Below are 25,000 nucleotides of genomic sequence, written 5' to 3'. Positions count from 1 at the left end.
TTATAAACCTTTATTTATAAACTGCAACATGTACAAACAGCTGAGAAACAATAATCAAAACAAGTATGCGGTTTCCCCCCCCAATAAAATACTGGAAAGGATAGAAATGTAGTTTGTCTCTTTTATCCGATTATTAATCGATTAATCGAAGCAATAATCGACAGATTAATCGATTACCAAATTAATCGTTAGTTGCAGCCTTAATATATATATATATACATATATATATATATATATATATATACATACATACACACACACATCTACACATATATATATTGATTGATTGAAACTTTTATTAGTAGATTGCACAGTACAGTACATATTCCGTACAATTGACCACTAAATGGTAACACCCGTATAAGTTTTTCAACTTGTTTGAATCGGGTTCCACGTTAATCAATTCATGGTACAAATATATACTATCAGCATAATACAGTCATCACACAAGTTAATCATACACACACACACATATATATATATATATATATATATATATATATATATTAGAGATGCGCGGATAGGCAATTATTTCATCCGCAACCGCATCAGAAAGTCGTCAACCATCCGCCATCCACCCGATCTAACATTTTTTCAAAACCGCACCCGCCCGTTGTTATATATCTAATATAGACGATGCAAGGCATTAGTGAGGTTATAAAGCTTTTGCCTGTTAAAGAAAGGAGACTGATCCAATGTAGCAGAGACATTCAATGCGTGCCACGCTGTCACGGCCCAGACGCACACCAGTGCGCAATCATGTGGGAGCCGCGCTGAGCGCACCTCCAAGCGCGTCTCGCTGCCGGCGACGGCCGGGTATATGGGCCCGACGCTCCAGCGCCATCCATTTTCAGGGCTAGTTGATTCGGCAGGTGGGTTGTTACACACTCCTTAGCGGGTTCCGACTTCCATGGCCACCGTCCTGCTGTCTATATCAACCAGGGTGAGCCCCACCCCTTTTGTGAGCGCACTGCGCGCGGAGTGACCCCTGTTACGCGCCCCCGGCAACAGGGGTGGCGGGCAGGTAAGCTGCGCGGGCGGAGCGCGCGGAGTGACCCCTGTTACGAGCCCCCGGCCACGGGGGTGGCGGGCAGGTAAGCTGCTTACCTTCTGCGCGTGACGCCGGCCGCGGCGAAGGCGGACGAGGCGGGGTGTCGGTGCGGTGGGCGCGGTGGTGACCCTGGACGTGCGTCGGGCCCTTCTCGCGGATCGCCTCAGCTACGGCTCCCGCGGTGGGGCCCTCTCGGGGGAAGGGGCCTCGGTCCCGGACCCCGGCGAGGCGTCCCTTCTCCGCTCCGTAAAAGTGTCCATCTCTTTTTTTGTTTTTTTCTTCTGTTGTGGCATATGCTGCAGGTGCCTGCTCGTTTTTCGTATGTGGGTAACAACATTTAACTATGTATATATATTTACCAATTGGTTTAACTGCCACCCGCCTGAATCTATTTAAAATCTAATTTTTTTTTATTTCAACCGCCCGACCCGACGATAAAATCTAATTTTTTTTTATTTCATCCGCCCGATCCGCGGATTATTCCACGGATAATCCGCGGTTGTGCCCGCAAACCGTGCATCTCTTATATATATATATATATATATATATATATATATGCATGCATATGTATGGATATATACATATATATAGATACATATCTTCCCTTTTTCTTTTTTTTTTTTACTATTTATTATACTATATTATTGTGTATGCACCTTAGGGGATCTGCTCCAAGAACGTCTATTCTTCCAGCACTGCGATGAGATTACAAGATGAGACGTCTTGCTTTAATGGACATTTCTGCACTTGATTTCTGCAGAGCCAGCATGCAGCTCTTTATGGGCCTGTTGAGGAAACACTCCACATCCTGTCAGGGGGGGGGGAAAGGGAAGCAATACGGGACACTTCAAAGATAACAAGCAGTCAAACACACCAAGTGAAAGAAGACAGAGTATATATGTTTGATTTACTTCTGCAATGTTTATACTCCTATTAGTGGTCATTTGTCCAGCAGCTCAATCATATTTCATCTAAATGTCGACCCACAATAAGTTTACTTTTTTAGATCACTGCACTCCATAGGCATGTACGACATTAGAATTAAATGGAACAAAGACTAGGAAACTGATATTGTTTGGAATGGCCTCAGGCATGTGCAGTGCAAGTGAATGCTACCCTCTAGTGGACACTCAGGTTGTAACAGGCAGGAACTGACTTGGAGTCATCATTTGGAGATTAAAAAATCGAAATTAAAAATCCTACTTATGAAATTAATTAAAATTAATTATTTAAAAAGTCGTTATAAGATAGTCAACAATCAGACACAAAGTAAAACTCAAAATTATGAGAGTCAAAATTGAGATAAAATACCGTATTTTCCGCACCATAAGGCGCCCTGGGTTATAAGCTGCGCCTTCAATGAACGGCATATTTCAAAACGTTGTCCACCTATAAGCCGCCCCGTGTTGTAAGCCGCATCTAACTGCGCTAAAGGAATGTCAAAAAAACAGTCAGATAGGTCAGTCAAACTTTAATAATATATTAAAAACCAGCGTGATGTGGGCGCGCATGGAGTCGTATATCAACATGGACGGAGCTGCGTGAAAAAAAGCCACCCGGCCTCTTCGCGTAAACTTCCCTTAACCACTCGCTCATCTTTTCTTCATCACTCCATCCCTTTGAGTTAGCTTTTATGATGACGCCGGCTGGAAAGGTCTCTTTTGGCAAGGTCTTCCTTTTGAATATCACCATGGGTGGAAGTTTCTGGCCATTAGCATGGCAAGCTAGAACCACAGTGAAGGATGACTTCTCATTCCCTGTGGTGCGAATATTCACCGTACGTGCTCCCGTTGTATCCACAGTGCGGTTCACAGGAATATCAAAAGTCAGTGGAACCTCGTCCATGTTGATAATGTTCTCTGGCCGGATCTTTTTTTCAGCTATCTTGTTTTTACAATATGCACGGAAAGTAGCCAGCTTTTCTTGAAAGTCTTTAGGCAGTTGCTGTGAAATAGTAGTCCGTGTGCGGATGGAGAGATTGCGTTTTTTCATGAACCGGATCCCTGTCGCTTAGTAGGAGCCATTTTGTGGTCTTTACAGATGTAAACACACAAAGGAAATGAAACGTAATATCCGCGCGCTTTTTCTGCTTCTACGCGTGCGGGTGGTTGCTTACAGTAGAAGAAGAAGCGCTTCCTGTTCTATGGGGGCGGGTGCTTACCTTGGCGGTTGCTTGCGTAGAAGAAGAAGCACTTCCTCTTCTACGGGGAAAAAAGATGGCGGCTGTTTACCGTAGTTGCGAGACCGAAACTTTATGAAAATGAATCTTAATATTAATCCATATATAAAGCGCACCGGGTTATAAGCCGCACTGTCAGCTTTTGAGAAAATGTGTGGTTTTTAGGTGCGCCTTATAGTGCGGAAAATACGGTAGTATATGAGAAATTGAAATTGAGATAAATCCAAATTATGAGTTGTAATTGTGACAGTCAAAATTATGAAACAAAGTCGGAATTGAGTCTAAATTATGAGATAAAAAGTCACAATTAAGAGTCTTAATTATGAGATAAATAAAAATAAATTGAGATGTCATAATTAAATTAAAATTATGAAACAAAGTCGAAATTAAGTCAAAATTGAGATAAAAAGCCCCAATTAAGAGTCTAAATTATGAGATAACATTTTTAAATTGAGATACATCATCATTAAACCAAAATTATGAAACAAAGTCAAAATTATGAGATACAAAGTCCTAATCAAGAGTCTAAATTACGAGATTAAAACATTAAATTGAGATAAATCTAGTTACCGTATTTTCCGCACTATTAGCCGCACCTAAAAACCACAAATTTACTCAAAAGCTGACAGTGCGGCTTATAACCCGGTGCGCTTTATATATGGATTAATATTAAGATTCATTTTCATAAAGTTTCGGTCTCGCAACTACGGTAAACAGCCGCCATCTTTTTTCCCCGTAGAAGAGGAAGTGCTTCTTCTTCTACGCAAGCAACCGCCAAGGTAAGCACCCGCCCCCATAGAACAGGAAGCGCTTCTTCTTCTACTGTAAGCAACCACCCGCCCGCGTAGAAGAAGAAGAAGCGCGCGGATATTACGTTTCATTTCCTTTGTGTGTTTACATCTGTAAAGACCACAAAATGGCTCCTACTAAGCGACAGGTTTCCGGTTCATGAAAAGACGCAATCTCTCCATCCGCACACGGACTACTATTTCACAGCAACTGCCTAAAGACTTTCAAGAAAAGCTGGCTACTTTCCGTGCATATTGTAAAAACAAGATAGCTGAAAAAAAGATCCGGCCAGAGAACATTATCAACATGGACGAGGTTCCACTGACTTTTGATATTCCTGTGAACCGCACTGTGGATACAACGGGAGCACGTACGGTGAATATTCGCACCACAGGGAATGAGAAGTCATCCTTCACTGTGGTTCTAGCTTGCCATGCTAATGGCCAGAAACTTCCACCCATGGTGATATTCAAAAGGAAGACCTTGCCAAAAGAGACCTTTCCAGCCGGCGTCATCATAAAAGCTAACTCGAAGGGATGGATGAAGAAAAGATGAGCGAGTGGTTAAGGTAAGTTTACGCGAAGAGGCCGGGTGGCTTTTTTCACGCAGCTCCGTCCATGTTGATATACGACTCCATGCGCGCCCACATCACGCTGGTTTTTAATATATTATTAAAGTTTGACTGACCTATCTGACTGTTTTTTTGACATTCCTTTAGCGCAGTTAAATGCGGCTTATAACACGGGGCGGCTTATAGGTGGACAAAGTTTTGAAATATGCCGTTCATTGAAGGCGCGGCTTATAACCCAGGGCGCCTTATGGTGCGGAAAATACGGTACATCAAAATTATGAGAGTGACCATTTTGAGGTGAGATAAAAGTTCAAAATGAAAAGATAAAGTCTAAATTATGAGAAATAAGTTAAAACCAGATAAAGTGTCAGTTATGGGATAAAAAGTCTGAATTATGAAATAAATCTCTTATTTCATAATGATGGGAGATATTTGTAGGGGCAGAAACAGGCTTCAATAATAATAAGCCACATAAATGATGAATGCAGGAACTGATCTTATTGTAAATAGTCACAAAAAGAAGACAAAATGCAACTCAAATGTGTATGTTTTTAATGTAAAGTAAAACGAGCATAGTTTCATTCAGTATAAATCTCAAATGTATAATAAAATGAGGTATTCTCACCACTGCTAATGTCATAATTATAATAGTGATAGCGGTAATAATAATAATAATAATAATAATAATAATAATAATAATGCCAATTGAGAGTTGAGAAGGAAATGAACAGTCAATATAATTTGGGCCATGTCAAGTTTGAGTGGTGAAAGTGAAAGTGAAAGTGCTCCCAGCAGAACCAGTTCTGTTCACACTTTACATTGCATACTTCTGAGTCCATTCTCTGGCAAGTTTGTTGTACCTAGCAGAAACACACCACAACAACAATGTCACATATTTGTTTACTCTTTCTGCATGCTGAAACAAACAACAACAATGTGTGTGCATGCTGAAACAAACAACAACAATGTGTGTGCATGCCGAAACAAACAACAATGTGTGTGCATGCTGAAACAAACAACAACAATGTGTGTGCATGCTGAAACAAACAACAACAATGTGTGTGCATGCTGAAACAAACAACAACAATGTGTGTGCATGCTGAAACAAACAACAACAATGTGTGTGCATGCTGAAACAAACAACAACAATGTGTGTGCATGCTGAAACAAACAACAACAATGTGTGTGCATGCTGAAACAAACAACAACAATGTGTGTGCATGCTGAAACAAACAACAACAATGTGTGTGCATGCTGAAACAAACAATGTGTGTGCATGCTGAAACAAACAACAATGTGTGTGCATGCTGAAACAAACAACAACAATGTGTGTGCATGCTGAAACAAACAACAACGTGTGTGCATGCTGAAACAAACAACGTTTGTGCATGCTGAAACAAACAACAACGTTTGTACATGCTGAAACAAACAACAACAACAACGTTTGTACATGCTGAAACAAACAACAACAATGTGTGTGCATGCTGAAACAACAACAACAATGTGTGTGCATGCTGAAACAAACAACAACAATGTGTGTGCATGCTGAAACAAACAACAACAATGTGTGTGCATGCTGAAACAAACAACAACAATGTGTGTGCATGCTGAAACAAACAACAACAATGTGTGTGCATGCTGAAACAAACAACAACGTGTGTGCATGTTGAAACAAACAACAACAATGTGTGTGCATGCTGAAACAAACAACAATGTGTGTGCATGCTGAAACAAACAATGTGTGTGCATGCTGAAACAAACAACAATGTGTGTGCATGCTGAAACAAACAACAACAATGTGTGTGCATGCTGAAACAAACAACAACGTGTGTGCATGCTGAAACAAACAACGTTTGTGCATGCTGAAACAAACAACAACGTTTGTACATGCTGAAACAAACAACAACAACAACGTTTGTACATGCTGAAACAAACAACAACAATGTGTGTGCATGCTGAAACAACAACAACAATGTGTGTGCATGCTGAAACAAACAACAACAATGTGTGTGCATGCTGAAACAAACAACAACAATGTGTGTGCATGCTGAAACAAACAACAACAATGTGTGTGCATGCTGAAACAAACAACAACAATGTTTGTGCATGCTGAAACAAACACAACAATGTTTGTGCATGCTGAAACAAACAACAATGTGTGTGCATGCTGAAACAAACAACAACAATGTGTGTACATGCTGAAACAAACAACAATGTGTGTGCATGCTGAAACAAACAACAACAATGTGTGTGCATGCTGAAACAAACAACAATGTGTGTGCATGCTGAAACAAACAACAATGTTTGTGCATGCTGAAACAAACAACAACAATGTTTGTGCATACTGAAACAAACAACAACAATGTGTGTGCATGCTGAAACAAACAACAATGTGTGTGCATGCTGAAACAAACAACAATGTGTGTGCATGCTGAAACAAACAACAATGTGTGTACATGCTGAAACAAACAACAATGTGTGTGCATGCTGAAACAACAACAACGTGTGTGCATGCTGAAACAACAACAACGTGTGTGCATGCTGAAACAAACAACAATGTGTGTGCATGCTGAAACAAACAACAATGTGTGTGCATGCTGAAACAAACAATGTTTGTGCATGCTGAAACAAACAACAACAATGTTTGTGCATACTGAAACAAACAACAACAATGTGTGTGCATGCTGAAACAAACAACAATGTGTGTGCATGCTGAAACAAACAACAATGTGTGTGCATGCTGAAACAAACAACAATGTTTGTGCATGCTGAAACAAACAACAATGTTTGTGCATGCTGAAACAAACAACAATGTTTGTGCATGCTGAAACAACAACGTGTGTGCATGCTGAAACAAACAGCGTTTGTGCATGCTGAAACAAACAGCGTTTGTGCATGCTGAAACAACAACAACAACAACGTTTGTGCCTGCTGAAACAACAACAACAACAACAACGTTTGTGCATGCTGAAACAACAACAACAATGTTTGTGCATGCTGAAACAAACAACAACAATGTTTGTACATGCTGAAACAAACAACAACAACAACGTTTGTACATGCCGAAACAAACAACAACGTTTGTACATGCTGAAACAAACAAAAACAACTTACTTCTGTCGGTCTGATTTGTATGTGTGTGCGATGTCCGGGACTAAGGGGTCATCAGGGTTGGGGTCACATAGCAAAGAGCATATGGATAACAAGACTGGGACAAACAAATAAGGTTTGAGATTAGTCAACATCACATGAGTTGTAAACAAGTGTTTTCTACCTTTTGATACGGTGAGAGCAGGAGACCACTGTGACCTTAAGATGTCCAGGCAGATACTGCCGTTGCTGTTTATGTTGGGGTGATAGATCTTTGTCTGAAAAGCCACCTGTGGGAGAAATGTACCTTCATTACAGACTACAAGGCACTACTTTATTCCTATGCTTTGAACCCTGTGGCTTATAGAACGGTGCAGCTAATTTATGGATTTTTCTTCGCAAACGGCCCTAACCTTTTGTATTCAAAACATTGTCATAAACCACAAGCAGAGACCCTGAACAAGTGTGTTATTGTTTGAGCTATGGCACCATCTTTTAGACAAGTTTGCTCACTACAGGTGATGCTCTGCAGTATTTCCTTCGGTTTAGTGCTTTGAACCGGAAGTACAAAGTATATCTGCGGCTTATTGTCCGGTGTGGCTAATATATGGAAAAACATTTTTTCCTTCTGAAATGTAGTGGGTGCGGCTTATACACCGGTGCGCTCTATAGTCCAGAAAACACGGTATTACTAATGTGCATGAATGAAGTCTTGGTGTTATATATATATATATATATATATACCGTATATATATATACAAACCCCGTCTCCATATGAGTTGGGAAATAGTGTTGGATGTAAATATAAACGGAATACAATGATTTGCAAATCCTTTTCAACCCATATTCAGTTGAATATGCTACAAAGACAACATATTTGATGTTCAAACTCATAAACATTTTTTTTTTGGCAAATACCGTATTTTCCGCACCATAAGGCGCCCTGGGTTATAAGCCGCGCCTTCAATGAACGGCATATTTCAAAACTTTGTCCACCTATAAGCCGCCCCGTGTTGTAAGCCGCATCTAACTGCGCTAAAGGAATGTCAAAAAAACAGTCAGATAGGTCAGTCAAACTTTAATAATATATTAAAAACCAGCGTGATGTGGGCGCGCATGGAGTCGTATATCAACATGGACGGAGCTGCGTGAAAAAAGCCACCCGGCCTCTTCACGGAAACTTAAACTTACCTTAACCACTCGCTCATCTTTTCTTCATCCATCCCTTCGAGTTAGCTTTTATGATGACGCCGGCTGGAAAGGTCTCTTTTGGCAAGGTCTTCCTTTTGAATATCACCATGGGTGGAAGTTTCTGGCCATTAGCATGGCAAGCTAGAACCACAGTGAAGGATGACTTCTCATTCCCTGTGGTGCGAATATTCACCGTACGTGCTCCCGTTGTATCCACAGTGCGGTTCACAGGAATATCAAAAGTCAGTGGAACCTCGTCCATGTTGATAATGTTCTCTGGCCGGATCTTTTTTTCAGCTATCTTGTTTTTACAATATGCACGGAAAGTAGCCAGCTTTTCTTGAAAGTCTTTAGGCAGTTGCTGTGAAATAGTAATCCATGTGCGGATGGAGAGATTGCGTCTTTTCATGAACCGGATCCCTGTCGCTTAGTAGGAGCCATTTTGTGGTCTTTACAGATGTAAACACACAAAGGAAATGAAACGTACGGTAATATCCGCGCGCTTTTTCTTCTTCTACGCGGGCGGGTGGTTGCTTACAGTAGAAGAAGAAGCGCTTCCTGTTCTATGGGGGCGGGTGCTTACCTTGGCGGTTGCTTGCGTAGAAGAAGAAGCACTTCCTCTTCTACGGGGAAAAAAGATGGCGGCTGTTTACCGTAGTTGCGAGACCGAAACTTTATGAAAATGAATCTTAATATTAATCCATATATAAAGCGCACCGGGTTAAAAGCCGCACTGTCAGCTTTTGAGTACATTTGTGGTTTTTAGGTGCGGCTAATAGTGCGGAAAATACGGTAATCATTAACTTTAGAATTTGATGGCAGCAACACGTGACAAAGAAGTTGGGAAAGGTGGCAATAAATACTGATAAAGTTGAGGAATGCTCATCAAACACTTATTTGGAACATCCCACAGGTGTGCAGGCTAATTGGGAACAGGTGGGTGCCATGATTGGGTATAAAAGTAGATTCCTTGAAATGCTCAGTCATTCACTAACAAGGATGGGGCGAGGGTCACCACTTTGTCAACAAATGCGTGAGGAAATTGTTGAACAGTTTAAGAAAAACCTTTCTCAAGCAGCTATTGCAAGGAATTTAGGGATTTCACCATCTACGGTCCGCAATATCATCAAAGGGTTCAGAGAATGTGGAGAAATCACTGCACGTAAGCAGCTAAGCCCGTGACCTTCGATCCCTCAGACTGTACTGCATCAACAAGCGACATCAGTGTGTAAAGGATATCACCACTTGGGCTCAGGAACACTTCAGAAACCCACTGTCAGTAACTACAGTTGGTCGCTACATCTGTAAGTGCAAGTTAAAACTCTCCTATGCAAGGCGAAAACCGTTTATCAACAACACCCAGAAACGCCGTCGGCTTCACTGGGCCTGAGCTCATCTAAGATGGACTGATACAAAGTGGAAAAGTGTTCTGTGGTCTGACGAGTCCACATTTCAAATTGTTTTTGGAAACTATGGACGTCGTGTTCTACGGACCAAAGAAGAAAAGAACCATCCGGATTGTTATAGGCGCAAAGTGTAAAAGGCAGCATGTGTGATGGTATGGGGGTGTATTAGTGCCCAAGACATGGGTAACTTACACATCTGTGAAGGCACCATTAATGCTGAAAGGTACATACAGCTTTTGGAGCAACATATGTTGCCATCCAAGCAACGTTACCATGGACGCCCCTGCTTATTTCAGCAAGACAATGCCAAGCCACGTGTTACATCAACGTGGCTTCATAGTAAAAGAGTGCGGGTACTAGACTGGCCTGCCTGTAGTCCAGACATTGAAAATGTGTGGCGCATTATGAAGCCTAAAATAGCACAACGGAGACCCTCGGACTGTTGAACAACTTAAGCTGTACATCAAGCAAGAATGGGAAAGAATTCCACCTGAGAAGCTTCAAAAATGTGTCTCCTCAGTTCCCAAACGTTTACTGAGTGTTGCTAAAAGGAAAGGCCATGTAACACAGTGGTGAACATGCCCTTTCCCAACTACTTTGGCACGTGTTGCAGCCATGAAATTCTAATTTAATTATTATTTGCAAAAAAATAAAAAGTTTATGAGTTTGAACATCAAATATGTTGTCTTTGTAGTGCATTCAACTGAAAAGGATTTGCAAATCATTGTATTCTGTTTATATTTACATCTAACACAATTTCCCAACTCATATGGAAACGGGGTTTTTATATATACACACACACACACACACACACACAGGTAAAAGCCAGTAAATTAGAATATTTTGAAAAACTTGATTTATTTCAGTAATTGCATTCAAAAGGTGTAACTTGTACATTATATTTATTCATTGCACACAGACTGATGCATTCAAATGTTTATTTCATTTAATTTTGATGATTTGAAGTGGCAACAAATGAAAATCCAAAATTCCGTGTGTCACAAAATTAGAATATTACTTAAGGCTAATACAAAAAAGGGATTTTTAGAAATGTTGGTCAACTGAAAAGTATGAAAATGGGAAAATATGAGCATGTACAATACTCAATACTTGGTTGGAGCTCCTTTTGCCTCAATTACTGCGTTAATGCGGCGTGGCATGGAGTCGATGAGTTTCTGGCACTGCTCAGGTGTTATGAGAGCCCAGGTTGCTCTGATAGTGGCCTTCAACTCTTCTGCGTTTTTGGGTCTGGCATTCTGCATCTTCCTTTTCACAATACCCCACAGATTTTCTATGGGGCTAAGGTCAGGGGAGTTGGCGGGCCAATTTAGAACAGAAATGCCATGGTCCGTAAACCAGGCACGGGTAGATTTTGCGCTGTGTGCAGGCGCCAAGTCCTGTTGGAACTTGAAATCTCCATCTCCATAGAGCAGGTCAGCAGCAGGAAGCATGAAGTGCTCTAAAACTTGCTGGTAGACGGCTGCGTTGACCCTGGATCTCAGGAAACAGAGTGGACCGACACCAGCAGATGACATGGCACCCCAAACCATCACTGATGGTGGAAACTTTACACTAGACTTCAGGCAACGTGGATCCTGTGCCTCTCCTGTCTTCCTCCAGACTCTGGGACCTCGATTTCCAAAGGAAATGCAAAATTTGCATGGTTGGGTGATGGTCTCATAACACCTGAGCAGTGCCAGAAACTCATCGACTCCATGCCACGCCGCATTAACGCAGTAATTGAGGCAAAAGGAGCTCCAACCAAGTATTGAGTATTGTACATGCTCATATTTTTCATTTTCATACTTTTCAGTTGGCCAACATTTCTAAAAATCCCTTTTTTGTATTAGCCTTAAGTAATATTCTAATTTTGTGACACACGGAATTTTGGATTTTCATTTGTTGCCACTTCAAATCATCAAAATTCAATGAAATAAACATTTGAATGCATCAGTCTGTGTGCAATGAATAAATATAATGTACAAGTTACACCTTTTGAATGCAATTACTGAAATAAATCAAGTTTTTCAAAATATTCTAATTTATTGGCTTTTACCTGTACTCCTCCCATTGAACTTGTGCTGCCTCCTGTCCCAAAAAGAAGATGCCAACCAGCCTCATTTGGACCATGGCCATAGTTTGGACACCCCTGATCTATGTAAGTTTACACTATAAATCAACATACTGGTCAAAGTTATGACGCAATGCATACTTCTTTAAGCTAACATGTGCATGTGTGAGTTGGAAACCTACCTTAGGTGGTTTAAAAGGGTAGTCTGTGGGGAAATGGACAGAAAGGAAGAACACGCCTCCATGATATGGGCTGTCATTCTGAGAAAGAAAGGGAATTTTTTTAATGAAATAAAACTCATGTACTGCCATACCTGCCAACTTTTGAAATCAGAAAAACCTAGTAGCCAGGGTCCACGGTAGGTCCAGGACAAAGTCCTGGTGGGGGGTTCCTTCGCCCCCCGACGCAAAATGATTATTAGCATTCAGACAGGTTAAAATGTCACTTTTCTATCAGTCACAGTGACTTTTCAAAACAAAAATATTACAGCACAAATCATATGGGTTGATTGACATGTTTATTCTGTAAGCTAACTTCAATAGTTTGAAATTATTTTGACAGTTAATGCCAGTTATCCTGTCAACCTTTCACAAGACTTCAATTTGTTCATTGAAAGTATAAACACTTTTTACAGTAAACAAATGGTAAAACAGTACTAAACAATTCCATTAAAAAAAAAAATTGGTGTCATTATTAACTTTCTGTCCAAGCTTGTATAATCTACTGCCTTGTTCAATTGTAAAAAATATTCTGTGCCTAAAATTCACATTTCTATCACAATTATCATACTGTAAACATGGTAAGCTAACTTCATTAAAATTAATAGTCCTGTCAATAGCATGGAATTACAATTCAAATGTAGTTTTTTTGTAAGCCTTTCAAAAGAATTCAAAATATGAAAAATTAATGAAAATTAATTGAAGCCATCAGACACTTGAAAAGTGGCACATCACATCTCTAATGTAATCATTTGAACTTTTCAACAGAAATAGCACTGCAAAAATATTAAGGACATACTTCTGTATTTTGGTAGTTATGCTGTCAACATTTAACAAGATTTCTTCAACTTGGACTTGAAAGCATAAATAGTATCAACACTTTTAACAGTATAACAGTACTAAACAATTCCAATAGATAACATTGGTGTCATTACCTTTTTGTTTGCTCAATTATTGCCTCCGTAAATAAAACTTCGGCATTTATCACATCCAAAGAATCTGTTTGGGCGACGAAAAACGTTGAAAGTTTTCCACTTGTGTCGCTAGCAACGGCATTAGACTTGTGTTTTTTTGTCCCAACGTGGTCTTTTACATCGCTAATTCCTCCGTGTCCGATCGAAAAATCTTGTCTGCACAAGGTGCAATTCGCGTAGTTTTCACCCTTTTTGGAACGGATAATTATTCCCGGATAGGCTTTTGAATATTCTTCACGGAATGACTGCAGTTTTCTTTTCGGTTTAAGACTCGTATGCGATTTTTCTCCGGCTGATTCCATGATCGTTCGCTCGTTTGGAAACAATGGCCTCGTCCTTGGCAGCGGTGCTATAAATAGACTCGCGCATGGCATTCGGAATGGCTCGATAGGAAGTTACGGGAAGCAGTGTCGATTGTCATTGTTGTTACGCGATTTCGTGAATAAAACTTAAAAAAAAAAAAAAATTTTAATGAATGAAAAACCGTATTTTTTATCACTGCAACCGTAACCCGGAATAGGTTGATGAAAACCGTACTAATTACGGGAAAACCGGAGTAGTTGGCAGGTATGTACTGCATAGCACAACTCATTGGCAGGCTATTGTCACTACAATGTGAGAGCTTTCAATGTGTCACACTAGCAGAGAGTGTGCCAGTCTAAACTGTTTCAAACAGGTGAAAAGGTGTTCAAGTCAACATAAAACAGCCATTGTGCACACATCCAGAAGCAGCCTTTTACAAGGAAAAAAGAAGAAGAAGCAAACATTTAGAAAAGGCTCACCGGTCCTGTGATGGTAGCTTGCCAATGGAACACTAGGAGAGACAAAAGAAGGTTGTTAAGCAACTAGAAAAGAACAGTTCTCTTAGAAAATGACACCACGACAAGGCCTAATACTGCAGATCCTCAAACTGTGCTACGAGCACAGGATTGCTTTTACATCAGCTACAAATACAAAGATTTCTTAAAAACTGGAGATTCGGTTTAAACTTGGGAGTGGTATGGCGTAGTGGGTAGAGCGGCCGTGCCAGAAACCTGAGGGTTGCAGGTTCGCTCCCCGCCTCTTGACATCCAAATCGCTGCCGTTGTGTCCTTGGGCAGGACACTTCACCCTTGCCCCCGGTGCCGCTCACACTGGTGAATGAATGATAGGCGGCGGTCGAAGGCGGCCGTAGGCGCAAACTGGCAGCCTCGCTTCCGTCAGTCTACCCCAGGGCAGCTGTGGCTCCAAATGTAGCTTACCACCACCAGGTGTGAATGAATGATGGGTTCCCACTTGTCTGTGAGCGCTTTGAGTATCTAATAATAGAAAAGCGCAATATTAAATCTAATCCATTATTATTATTATAAACTAAAAGATAACCTGGGAGTACAGGATGAAAGATGAGCCTTGAAGAAAAGTCTATAGTGACCACTGATGAAAACAAAAAGTGACCACTATAGACAGGTGGCCACTATATGCAGGTTGACCTAGGGATGTCCCGATCCGATATTTGGATCGGATCGGCTGCCGATATTTGCCAAAAATTGCGTATCGGCAAGGCATGGGAAAATGCCGATCCAGATCCAGTTTTAAAAAAAACCCCGGTCCGTGTTTTCCAACGCACCTATTTAAATAATACATTCCACTTTTCTGCTGCTCCGTAATTTCCGTTCCGCATTTTCCAGCACACCTTCAACACATCCACAATTCTCACGCAGTTGCTTTTAGCTGCTGGCATTACACGACAGGCTCTTCTCACTCTTTCCTGTGTCTCCCTCTCACAGACAGCGAGCGCACCTTCTTACACACGTCACATACTGTCACGACATACGTCACATACTGTCACGTCACATACGTATACGTCCTCTCCCAGCAGAGAGGTAGCGGCATGGCTAACGTTAGCTGTGATGCTAGCGCAGCTGCTAAGGTGCGCGCCTGCTCAAGCGTCCTCTGCGCACGGCAAATCTATGCCACGCACAAAATCAAATAAAAAAATAAGCGCATAACAATTTTCGACACACGGACACGACAGAGACAACAGTTTTCGTCATCATTGTTCAAATATTGTGACGTCTGTCGAGACGCTTATCTCCATTCAGTGCCACACGTCCAGACTCCACACCATCAAAAGAGTATATATAAATGATCAATGGGTTGTACTTGTATAGCGCTTTTCTACCTTCAAGGTACTCAAAGCGCTTTGACACTACTTCCACATTTACCCATTCACACACACATTCACACACTGATGGAGGGAGCTGCCATGCAAGGCGCTAACCAGCACCCATCAGGAGCATGGGTGAAGTGTCTTACTCAGGACACAACGGACATGACGAGGTTGGCACTAGGTGGGGATTGAACTATCATGAATCAATTTAAGTGGACCCCGTCTTAAACAAGTTGAAAAACTTATTGGGGTGTTACCATTTAGTGGTCAATTGTACGGGATATGTACTGTACTGTGCAATCTACCGTACTAATAAAAGTCTCAATCAATCAATCAAAACACATAGAATCATCATACTGCTGTGATTATATGCATGAAGTGTTCATTCAAGGCTAAGGTAAAAATATCGAGATATATATCGTGTATCGCAATATGGCCTTAAAATATCGCAATATTAAAAAAAGGCCATATCGCCCAGCCCTAGTTCAATGATGCCATTTCTGTTTGTCATGTATAATTTTGTCTATTTTGTGTTTATCCTTGAATAAACAGGTCAGTTTCTTGTTACCAACCATTGTGTATTATTCAAACTCCCCTAATTCAGCTGGCTAGTTGTTATCAAGAGTACTAAAACCCTTTTCAACATGATTCTGACAACTAAGTAGGCTAAATAACTTTAAACTTTAATACATGCTCGGATAGGCCAGTATCGGTATCGGTCAGTATCGGTATCGGATCGGAAATGCAAAAACAATATCGGTATCGGATCGGAAGTGCAAAAACCTGGATCGGGACATCCCTAGGTTGACCACCATTTTGACTTTCCATACAGGTTGACCTTTAAACAATTCCGTACACAAGAACGTGTGCATGTAGGGCTAGGTCAAACACCAGTACTGTAGTTAATACCGCTGTATTTCAGAAACCGGTATGTATTTGAAACATACCATTATTTCTTTATGTGCCTTTCTTACAGTGGTTTGCTCTTCTTTGCGAAGCACAGGGCATCCTCTTTGGCTCAGTCTGCCTCTCGCATGTTTACGGAGGATTCTCTGATGATGCACATCAAACTTAAAAAAAAATATATATATATACGTATATAGTGCCTTGTTGTGTACCCCGCCTTCCGCCCGATTGTAGCTGAGATAGGCTCCAGCGCCCCCCGCGACCCTGAAGGGAATAAGCGGTAGAAAATGGATGGATGGATGGATGCCTTGTTGCTGAAATCTACACTTCAGAGTGATGCAATGCTTTGGTCAGCGACTGCATTTGGCGATTGGTAAGTGACTGTCCTTATTTACACATAGACCACTTTGCTTCAACAGGCACGTAAGCAGCCTGTTGAAGCTGCCTGTCCCTCTGCCGCAGGTGGCAGAAATTAAAAGGTGTACCTGGAACTTGAACTTCACACGTTGTGGTGAAGAAGGAGCTGAGCCGGAAGGCAAAGCTCTCAATTTACCGGTCGATCTACGTTCCCATCCTCACCTATGGTCACGAGCTTTGGGTTATGACCAAAAGGACAAGATCACGGGTACAAGCGGCCCAAATGAGTTTCCTCCGCCGGGTGGCGGGTCTCTCCCTTAGAGATAGGGTGAGAAGCTCTGTCATCCGGGGGGAGGTCAAAGTAAAGCCGCTGCTCCTCCACATCGAGAGGAGCCAGATGAGGTGGTTCGGGCATCTGGTCAGGATGCCACCCGAACGCCTCCCTAGGGAGGTGTTTAGGGCACGTCCGACCGGTAGGAGGCCGCGGGGAAGACCCAGGACACGTTGGGAAGACTATGTCTCCCGGCTGGCCTGGGAACGCCTCGGGGTCCCACAGGGAGAGCTGGACGAAGTGGCTGGGGAGAGGGAAGTCTGGGCTTCCCTGCTTAGGCTGCTGCCCCCGCGACCCGACCTCGGATAAGCGGAAGAAGATGGATGGATGGATGGATGGACCTGGAACTGCGCAACGGTTTTGAGGAGGTGGATGAAGTCCTGCTTTAGAAGTTCAGACTGCTACCTGCTTTCTGCTCCGCCGCTCCCAGTCTGTGGAACGCCCTCCCTGACCATCTGAGGGCACCACAGACTGTCGATGATTTTAAAAAAGCCTTTTTCTTTTTTTAGATATATGCGTGCTACTTCTAGCTATTAGGCTGTTCTAGTTTTTATTTGTATTATCTTTTATATTTTTTTAATGCACTGTAGCACTTTGAGGTTGTTTGCTCAATGTAAAGGGTTTTTTACAAATATAATCTATCCATCCATCCATTTTCTACCGCTTATTCCATTCGGGGTCGCGGGGGGCGCTGGAGCCTATCTCAGCTACAATCGGGTGGAAGGCGGCATACACCCTGGACAAGTCGCCACCTCATCGCAGGGCCAACACAGATAGACAACATTCACACTCACATTCACACACTAGGGCCAATTTAGTGTTGCCAATCAACCTATACCCAGGTGCATGTCTTTGGAGGTGGGAGGAGCCTATCCCCAGGTGCATGTTTTTGGAGGTGGGAGGAGCCTATCCCCAGGTGCATGTCTTTGGAGGTGGGAGGAAGCCGGAGTACCCGGAGGGAACCCACGCAGTCACGGGGAGAACATGCAAACTCCACATAAAAAAAGATCCCGAGCCCGGGATTGAACTCAGGACTATTCAGGACCTTCATATTGTGAGGCAGACGCACTAACCCCCCTTCCACCAGGCTGCCAATTATTATTATTATTATGTGGTTTGCCCCTTCATGGACAATGATACTTGTCATCATCAGATGGCATTTCAGGATGTCCGGCGTTTTCTCTTTAATGTCCGTAATGGTGGCACCGGGAAACAGCATGCCCCCCTAATGAGGATTTGCCACACCATGGAATCACCAATATTGAAGGTAGTGGGAGTGTCTGCTCGATCATAAGGGGGGGCAACACCAGTCCCCTGGGTGAGATCTCTCGTTAGGTGAGACGAGCAGGTGGAATGCCTGCGCTGGAAGGAGGAGGAAGAGCAGGCCGGTGTAAAACCTGGCTGCTGGAGCGCAGGTGAGTGGAGAGAAGGCTGCAGTGTGTCAACCAGGCCAGCCGGCTTCTCACTCATAGACAGAGCCTCGCACTTGTTGACAAGACTACCTGAGTCCAGGGAGTCCCCTAACTCAGTGTTTTTCAACCTTTTTTGAGCCAAGGCAAATTTTTTGCGTTGAAAAAATGCGGAAGAACACCACCAACAAACTCACTTGACAGTAAAAAGAAGTTGTTGCAATTGTTGGATATGACTTTAAACCATAACCAAGCATGCATCACCATAGCTCTAGTGTTTTAGTTTTTGGCTTTTTCCTTATAGGGGGGTATTTTCCTGTAGCATTTTCATGTCTTCCTTTGAGCGATATTTCCCACATTTACTTTGTTTTAACAATCAAGAATATTTCAGTTGCTTCTTTGTGGGGACATTGTTGATTGTCATGTCATGTTCGGATGTACTTTGTGGACGCCGTCTTTGGTCCACAGTAAGTCTTTGCTGTCGTCCAGCATTCTGTTTTTGTTTACTTTGTAGCCAGTTCAGATTTACTTTCGTTCTGCATAGCCTTCCCTAAGCTTCAATGCCTTTTCTTAGGGGCACTCACCTTTTGTTTATTTTTGGTTTAAGCATTAGATACCTTTTTACCTGCACCCTGCCTCCCGCTGTTTCCCACATCTACAAAGCAATTAGCTACCTGCTGCCACCTACTGATATGGAAGAGTATTACACGGTTACTTTGCCGAGCTCTAGACAGCACCGACACTCAACAACAACACATCATTTGCAGACTGTAATTACCGTATTTTCCGCACTATAAGGCGCACCGGATTATTAGCCGCACCTTCAATGAATGGCATATTTCAAAACTTTGTCCACCAATAAGCCGCCCCGGACTATAAGCCGCGCCTACGCTGCGCTAAAGGGAATGTCAAAAAAACAGTCAGATAGGTCAGTCAAACTTTAATAATATATTAAAAACCAGCGTTCTAACAACTCTGTCCCAAAATGTACGCAAATGTGCAATCACAAACATAGTAAAATTCAAAATAGTGTAGAGCAATAGCAACATAATGTTGCTCGAACGTTAATGTCACAACACACAAAATAAACATAGCGCTCACTTTCTGAAGTTATTCTTCATTCGTAAATCCTTCGAATTCTTCGTCTTCGGTGTCCGAATTGAAAAGTTGGGCAAATGTGGGATCCAAAATGGCCGGTTCCGTCTCGTCGAAGTCATCGGAGTCAGTGTCACTGTTGTCCAGCAGTTCTGTGAATCCTGCCTTCCGGAAAGCTCGGACCACAGTTGTGACCGAAATATCTGCCCAGGCATTTACGATCCACTGGCAAATGTTGGCGTATGTCGTCCGGCGCTGTCTCCCTGTCTTAGTGAAGGTGTGTTCGCCTTCGGTCATCCATTGTTCCCACGCCGTTCGCAGTCGTGATTTGAATGCCCTGTTGACACCAATATCCAGCGGTTGGAGTTCTTTGGTTAATCCACCCGGAATGACGGCGAGTGTTGTATTTGTGTGCTTCACTTGTTTTTTGACACCATCTGTGATGTGGGCGCGCATGGAGTCGTATATCAACATGGACGGAGCTGCGTGAAAAAAGCCACCCGGCCTCTTCGCGTAAACTTCCCTTAACCACTCGCTCATCTTTTCTTCATCCATCCATCCCTTCGAGTTAGCTTTTATGATGACGCCGGCTGGAAAGGTCTCTTTTGGCAAGGTCTTCCTTTTGAATATCACCATGGGTGGAAGTTTCAGGCCATTAGCATGGCAAGCTAGAACCACAGTGAAGGATGACTTCTCATTCCCTGTGGTGCGAATATTCACTGTACGTGCTCCCGTTGTATCCACAGTGCGGTTCACAGGAATATCAAAAGTCAGTGGAACCTCGTCGATGTTGATAATGTGCTCTGGCCGGATCTTTTTTTCAGCTATCTTGTTTTTACAATATGCACGGAAAGTAGCCAGCTTTTCTTTAAAGTCGTTAGGCAGTTGCTGTGAAATAGTAGTCCGTGCGCGGATGGAGAGATTGCGTCTTTTCATGAACCGGAAACACCAAGAAGCACCACCTTTAAAATCATCCAGGTGAAGTTCGCTTGCTAGCTTTGTTGCCTTCATTCGAATAGTGATGGTGCTGACACTTCTGCTTGCTGCTCTCTGCTCAACAACCCACTGTTCGAGTTTGTCCTCCAACAGTTGCCATCTTGCTTTGTTCCCTCGGAAACTCTGTTTTGTCTTCTTTACCTGGCGCAGGTCATCTTCTTGCTTCCTCCACCTACGCACCATTGATTCATTTATGTTATATTCTCTTGCTGCTGCTCTATTTCCGTGTTCTTCGGCATGACTTATTGCCTTAAGTTTAAATTCTGCGTTATACGCGTGTCGCTTAGTAGGAGCCATTTTGTAGTCTGGTCTTTACAGATGTAAACACACAAAGGAAATGAAACGAAAATTTGCGCGCTTCTTCTTCTTCCGGGGGCGGGTGGTTGCTTACAGTAGAAGAAGAAGCGCTTCCTGTTCTACGCGGGCGGGTGGTTGCTTACAGTAGAAGAAGTAGCGCTTCCTGTTCTATGGGGGCGGGTGCTTACCTTGGCGGTTGCTTGCGTAGAAGAAGAAGCGCTTCCTGTTCTACCGGGAAAAAAGATGGCGGCTGTTTACCTAAGTTGCGAGATCGAAACTTTATGAAAATGAATCTTAATATTTATCCATATATAAAGCGCACCGGGTTAAAAGCCGCACTGTCAGCTTTTGAGTAAATTTGTGGTTTTTAGGTGCGGCTAATGGTGCGGAAAATACGGTACTGATTCGCAAAAAATATTTTTTTAAGAGGTAAACTAGTAATACAACTAGAAATGTCTGCAGAAGAAGAGGTAAGCTAGTAATAGAACTAGTAATGTCTGCAGAAGAAGTAAACTAGTAATACAACTAGTAATGTCTGCAGAAGAATACCTACTCAGTGGCCTAGTGGTTAGAGTGTCCGCCCTGAGATCGGTAGGTTGTGTGTTCAAACCCCGGCCGAGTCATACCAAAGACTATAAAAATGGGACCCATTACCTCCCTACTTGGCACTCAGCATCAAGGGTTGGAATTGGGTGTTAAATCACCAAATATGATTCCCGGGCGCGGCACCGCTGCTGCCCACTGCTCCCCTCACCTCCCAGGGGGTGAACAAGGGGATGGGTCAAATGCAGAGGACAAATTTCACCACACCTAGTGTGTGTGTGACAATCATTGGGACTTTAACTTTAACTTTAAACTAGCAATACAACTAGTAATGTCTGCAGAAGAGGTAAACTAGTAAAACTAGTAATGTCTGCAGAAGAAGAGTTAAGCTAATAATACAACTAGTAATGTCTGCAGAAGAAGAGGTAAACTAGTAAAACAACTAGTAATGTCTGCCGAAGAGGTAAACTAGTAATACAACTAGTAATATATGCAGAAGAGGTAAGCTAGTAATACAACTAGTAATGTCTGCATAAGAAGAGGTAAACTGGTAATACAACTAGTAATGTCTGCAGAAGAGGTAAAATAGTAATTCAACTAGTAATGTCTGCATAAGAGGTAAACTAGTAATACAACTAGTAATGTCTGCATAAGAGGTAAGCTAGTAATACAACTAGTAATGTCTGCAGAAGAAGAGGTAAACTAGTAATACAACTAATGTCTTCATAAGATGTAAACTGGTAATACAACTAGTAATGTCTGCAGAAGAGGTAAACTAGTAATACAACTAGTAATGTCTGCATAAGAAGAGGTAAGCTAGTAATACAACTAGTAATGTCTGCATAATAAGAGGTAAGCTAGTCATACAACTAGTAATGTCTGCATAAGAAGAGGTAAGCTAGTAATACAACTAGTAATGTCTGCAGAAAAAGAGGTAAGCTAGCAATACAACTAGTAATGTCTGCAGAAGAGGTAAGCTAGTAATACAACTAGTAATGTCTGCATAATAAGAGGTAAACTAGTAATACAACTAGCAATGTCTGCATAAAAAGAGGTAAACTAGCAATACAACTAGTAATGTCTGCAGAAAAAGAGGTAAGCTAGCAATACAACTAGTAATGTCTGCAGAAGAAGAGGTAAGCTAGTAATACAACTAGTAATGTCTGCATAAGAGGTAAACTAGTAATACAACTAGTAATGTCTGCATAAGAAGAGGTAAACTAGTAATACAACTAGTAATGTCTGCAGAAGAAGAGGTAAGCTAGTAATACAACTAGTAATGTCTGCAGAAGAAGAGGTAAACTAGTAATACAACTAGTAATGTCTGCAGAAGAAGAGGTAAACTAGCAATACAACTAGTAATGTATGCAGAAAAAGAGGTAAGCTAGTAATAGAACTAGTAATGTCTGCAGAAGAGGTAAACTAGTAATACAACTAGTAATGTCTGCAGAAGAGGTAAATTAGTAATGCAACTAGTAATGTCATCAGAAGAGGTAAACTAGTAATACAACTAGTAATGTCTGCATAAGAAGAGATAAACTAGTAATACAACTAGCAATGTCTGCATAAAAAGAGGTAAACTAGCAATACAACTAGTAATGTCTGCAGAAGAAGAGGTAAACTAGTAATACAACTAGTAATGTCTGATAAGAGGTAAGCTAGTAATACAACTAGTAATGTCTGCATAATAAGAGGTAAGCTAGTAATACAAGTAGTAATGTCTGCATAAGAGATAAACTAGTAATACAAATAGTAGTGTCTGCAGAAGAAGAGGTAAACTAGTAATACAACTAGTAATGTAATCAGAAGATAGGTAAAGATAACAACTTACTGTCCTCTCCTACCGGTCCAGCCGAGCATGATGCAGGAGGGTCCCTCTGTAAGTCATTCAACTCCTACAATAAAAAAAAATAAAAATCCTCAATTGACCTGAGATGCGTGAAGACATTGGATGATAAAATGGCAGACAAAAGTGAGAAAAACAAAGCAGACCGACACGCCTTACTAGCTATGCTAGGCTAACTGCAAGCTAACTTAGCTTACTCATCATGCATGAAAGCTAATGACGTTCATGTTTGGGCCTCAAAGATGAACCTTTTAATGGCTTCACATTCAACTTGAAATGGTTTGTATCGACACTAGTGGGCAAAGGTTGATGAATTAAAACAGACTATATCCACATTTCCTGACTCCATCGTGCATGAGAAGAATAATGACACCAACTCACCTTCTGTATTCTCTTCAAAGCCATGACAAGAGCTGGAGCTCGGCTACGAGGCTACGAGGCTACGAGGCTACGAGGCGGCGACCAGGCGACAGCTGTCAACTGCAACTAAAGCGCACTTTTTCTGCTGTTTGTTTGTTTTACTGGCGGACTGTGCTGCTCTTTTGTTTCCGCCTTTTTGTTCCACGACGGAAGAGCTTGAAGGTGTCGCGGTGCATTGTGGGTGATGTAGTGTGGAGGGACGCCTCTTCTTAAAGGGGCCGCGCTAAATTGCGCTTACTAAAAAAAAAAACAGCCGGAGAAAACATTAAAATTAAACATTTTAAGGAAGAATTTACATGTGCATTTCAAGTATTTCAAGTTTCTACCTAGTCATGAACTTAAATCAGATGAGAAAATTGTTGATGACTGATAGCAACCCAACCTAACCCATACTTGCCAACCTTGAGACCTCAGAATTAGGGAGATATTCAAAAGGCCCGCATACATATGCATACATATGTATGCATTAGAGATGCGCGGATAGGCAATTTATTTCATCCGCAACCGCGGCAGAAAGTCGTCAACCATCCGCCATCCACCCGATGTAACGTTTGATCAGAACTGCATCCGCCCGCCATCCGCCCGTTGTTATATATCTAACATTAAAAAAAAAAAAAAAAAGGGTGAAAACTACGCGAATTGCACCTTGTGCAGACAAGATTTTTCGATCGGACACGGAGGAATTAGCGATGTAAAAGACCACGTTGGGACAAAAAAACACAAGTCTAATGCCGTTGCTAGCGATACAAGTGGAAAACTTTCAACGTTTTTCGTCGCCCAAACAGATTCTTTGGATGTGATAAATGCCGAAGTTTTATTTACGGAGGCAATAATTGAGCATGGACTTCCAATCGCACTGGCTGATCACATGGGACAGTTAATAATATAATGCAACCTTTAAAAATCATTACGCGGTGATCGCGATCCCAAAAATAAACTTTTCTTGCATGATAATGTCCAGAAAAATTTGCTTTATATTACTATAGAGTCCTTTTAACGAATGAGTTTGATGGTTTATCACAAACCTTAAATGAAAGAAGTCCTTTGTTCTCCTGCACCATGGCCTTGCTTCGTGTTTGGTGCGCCATCCTGTCAGCTGTATTTCACAGCA

The 25,000-nt window shown here is 41.9% G+C and overlaps 1 protein-coding gene across 1 annotated transcript; it reads right to left on the bottom strand.

Annotated features, from left to right (window-relative positions):
- Positions 1–5,125: 5,125 nt before the first annotated feature.
- Positions 5,126–24,072, bottom strand: LOC133616154 (ubiquitin-conjugating enzyme E2 D4-like). The gene is made up of 7 exons (XM_061975607.2): positions 23,851–24,072; positions 23,455–23,518; positions 14,323–14,354; positions 12,531–12,608; positions 7,865–7,970; positions 7,705–7,798; positions 5,126–5,450 (listed from the first exon to the last, which is right to left on the bottom strand). The coding sequence occupies exons 1-7, from the start codon at positions 23,872–23,874 to the stop codon at positions 5,405–5,407; spliced, it is 444 nt and encodes a 147-aa protein (XP_061831591.1). The 5' UTR covers positions 23,875–24,072; the 3' UTR covers positions 5,126–5,404.
- Positions 24,073–25,000: the final 928 nt, after the last annotated feature.

Source organism: Nerophis lumbriciformis, linkage group LG02 (genome assembly GCF_033978685.3).
Source record: "Nerophis lumbriciformis linkage group LG02, RoL_Nlum_v2.1, whole genome shotgun sequence".
In the NCBI taxonomy this organism is placed as follows: domain Eukaryota; kingdom Metazoa; phylum Chordata; class Actinopteri; order Syngnathiformes; family Syngnathidae; genus Nerophis; species Nerophis lumbriciformis.
This window is presented reverse-complemented; position numbering and strand designations above follow the sequence as displayed.

What these genes read in the sequence shown, in the direction of transcription:
- LOC133616154 (XM_061975607.2), bottom strand. Translation starts at nt 23,874, where the DNA reads ATGGCTTTGAAGAGAATACAGAAG. An exon ending in TGGACCGGTAGGAGAGGACA is followed by an intron (nt 14,355 to 23,454) that starts GTAAGTTGTTAT and finishes TGTCTCTCCTAG; the next exon opens with TGTTCCATTGGCAAGCTACC. An exon ending in TGCTCTCACCGTATCAAAAG is followed by an intron (nt 7,799 to 7,864) that starts GTAGAAAACACT and finishes TGTTTGTCCCAG; the next exon opens with TCTTGTTATCCATATGCTCT.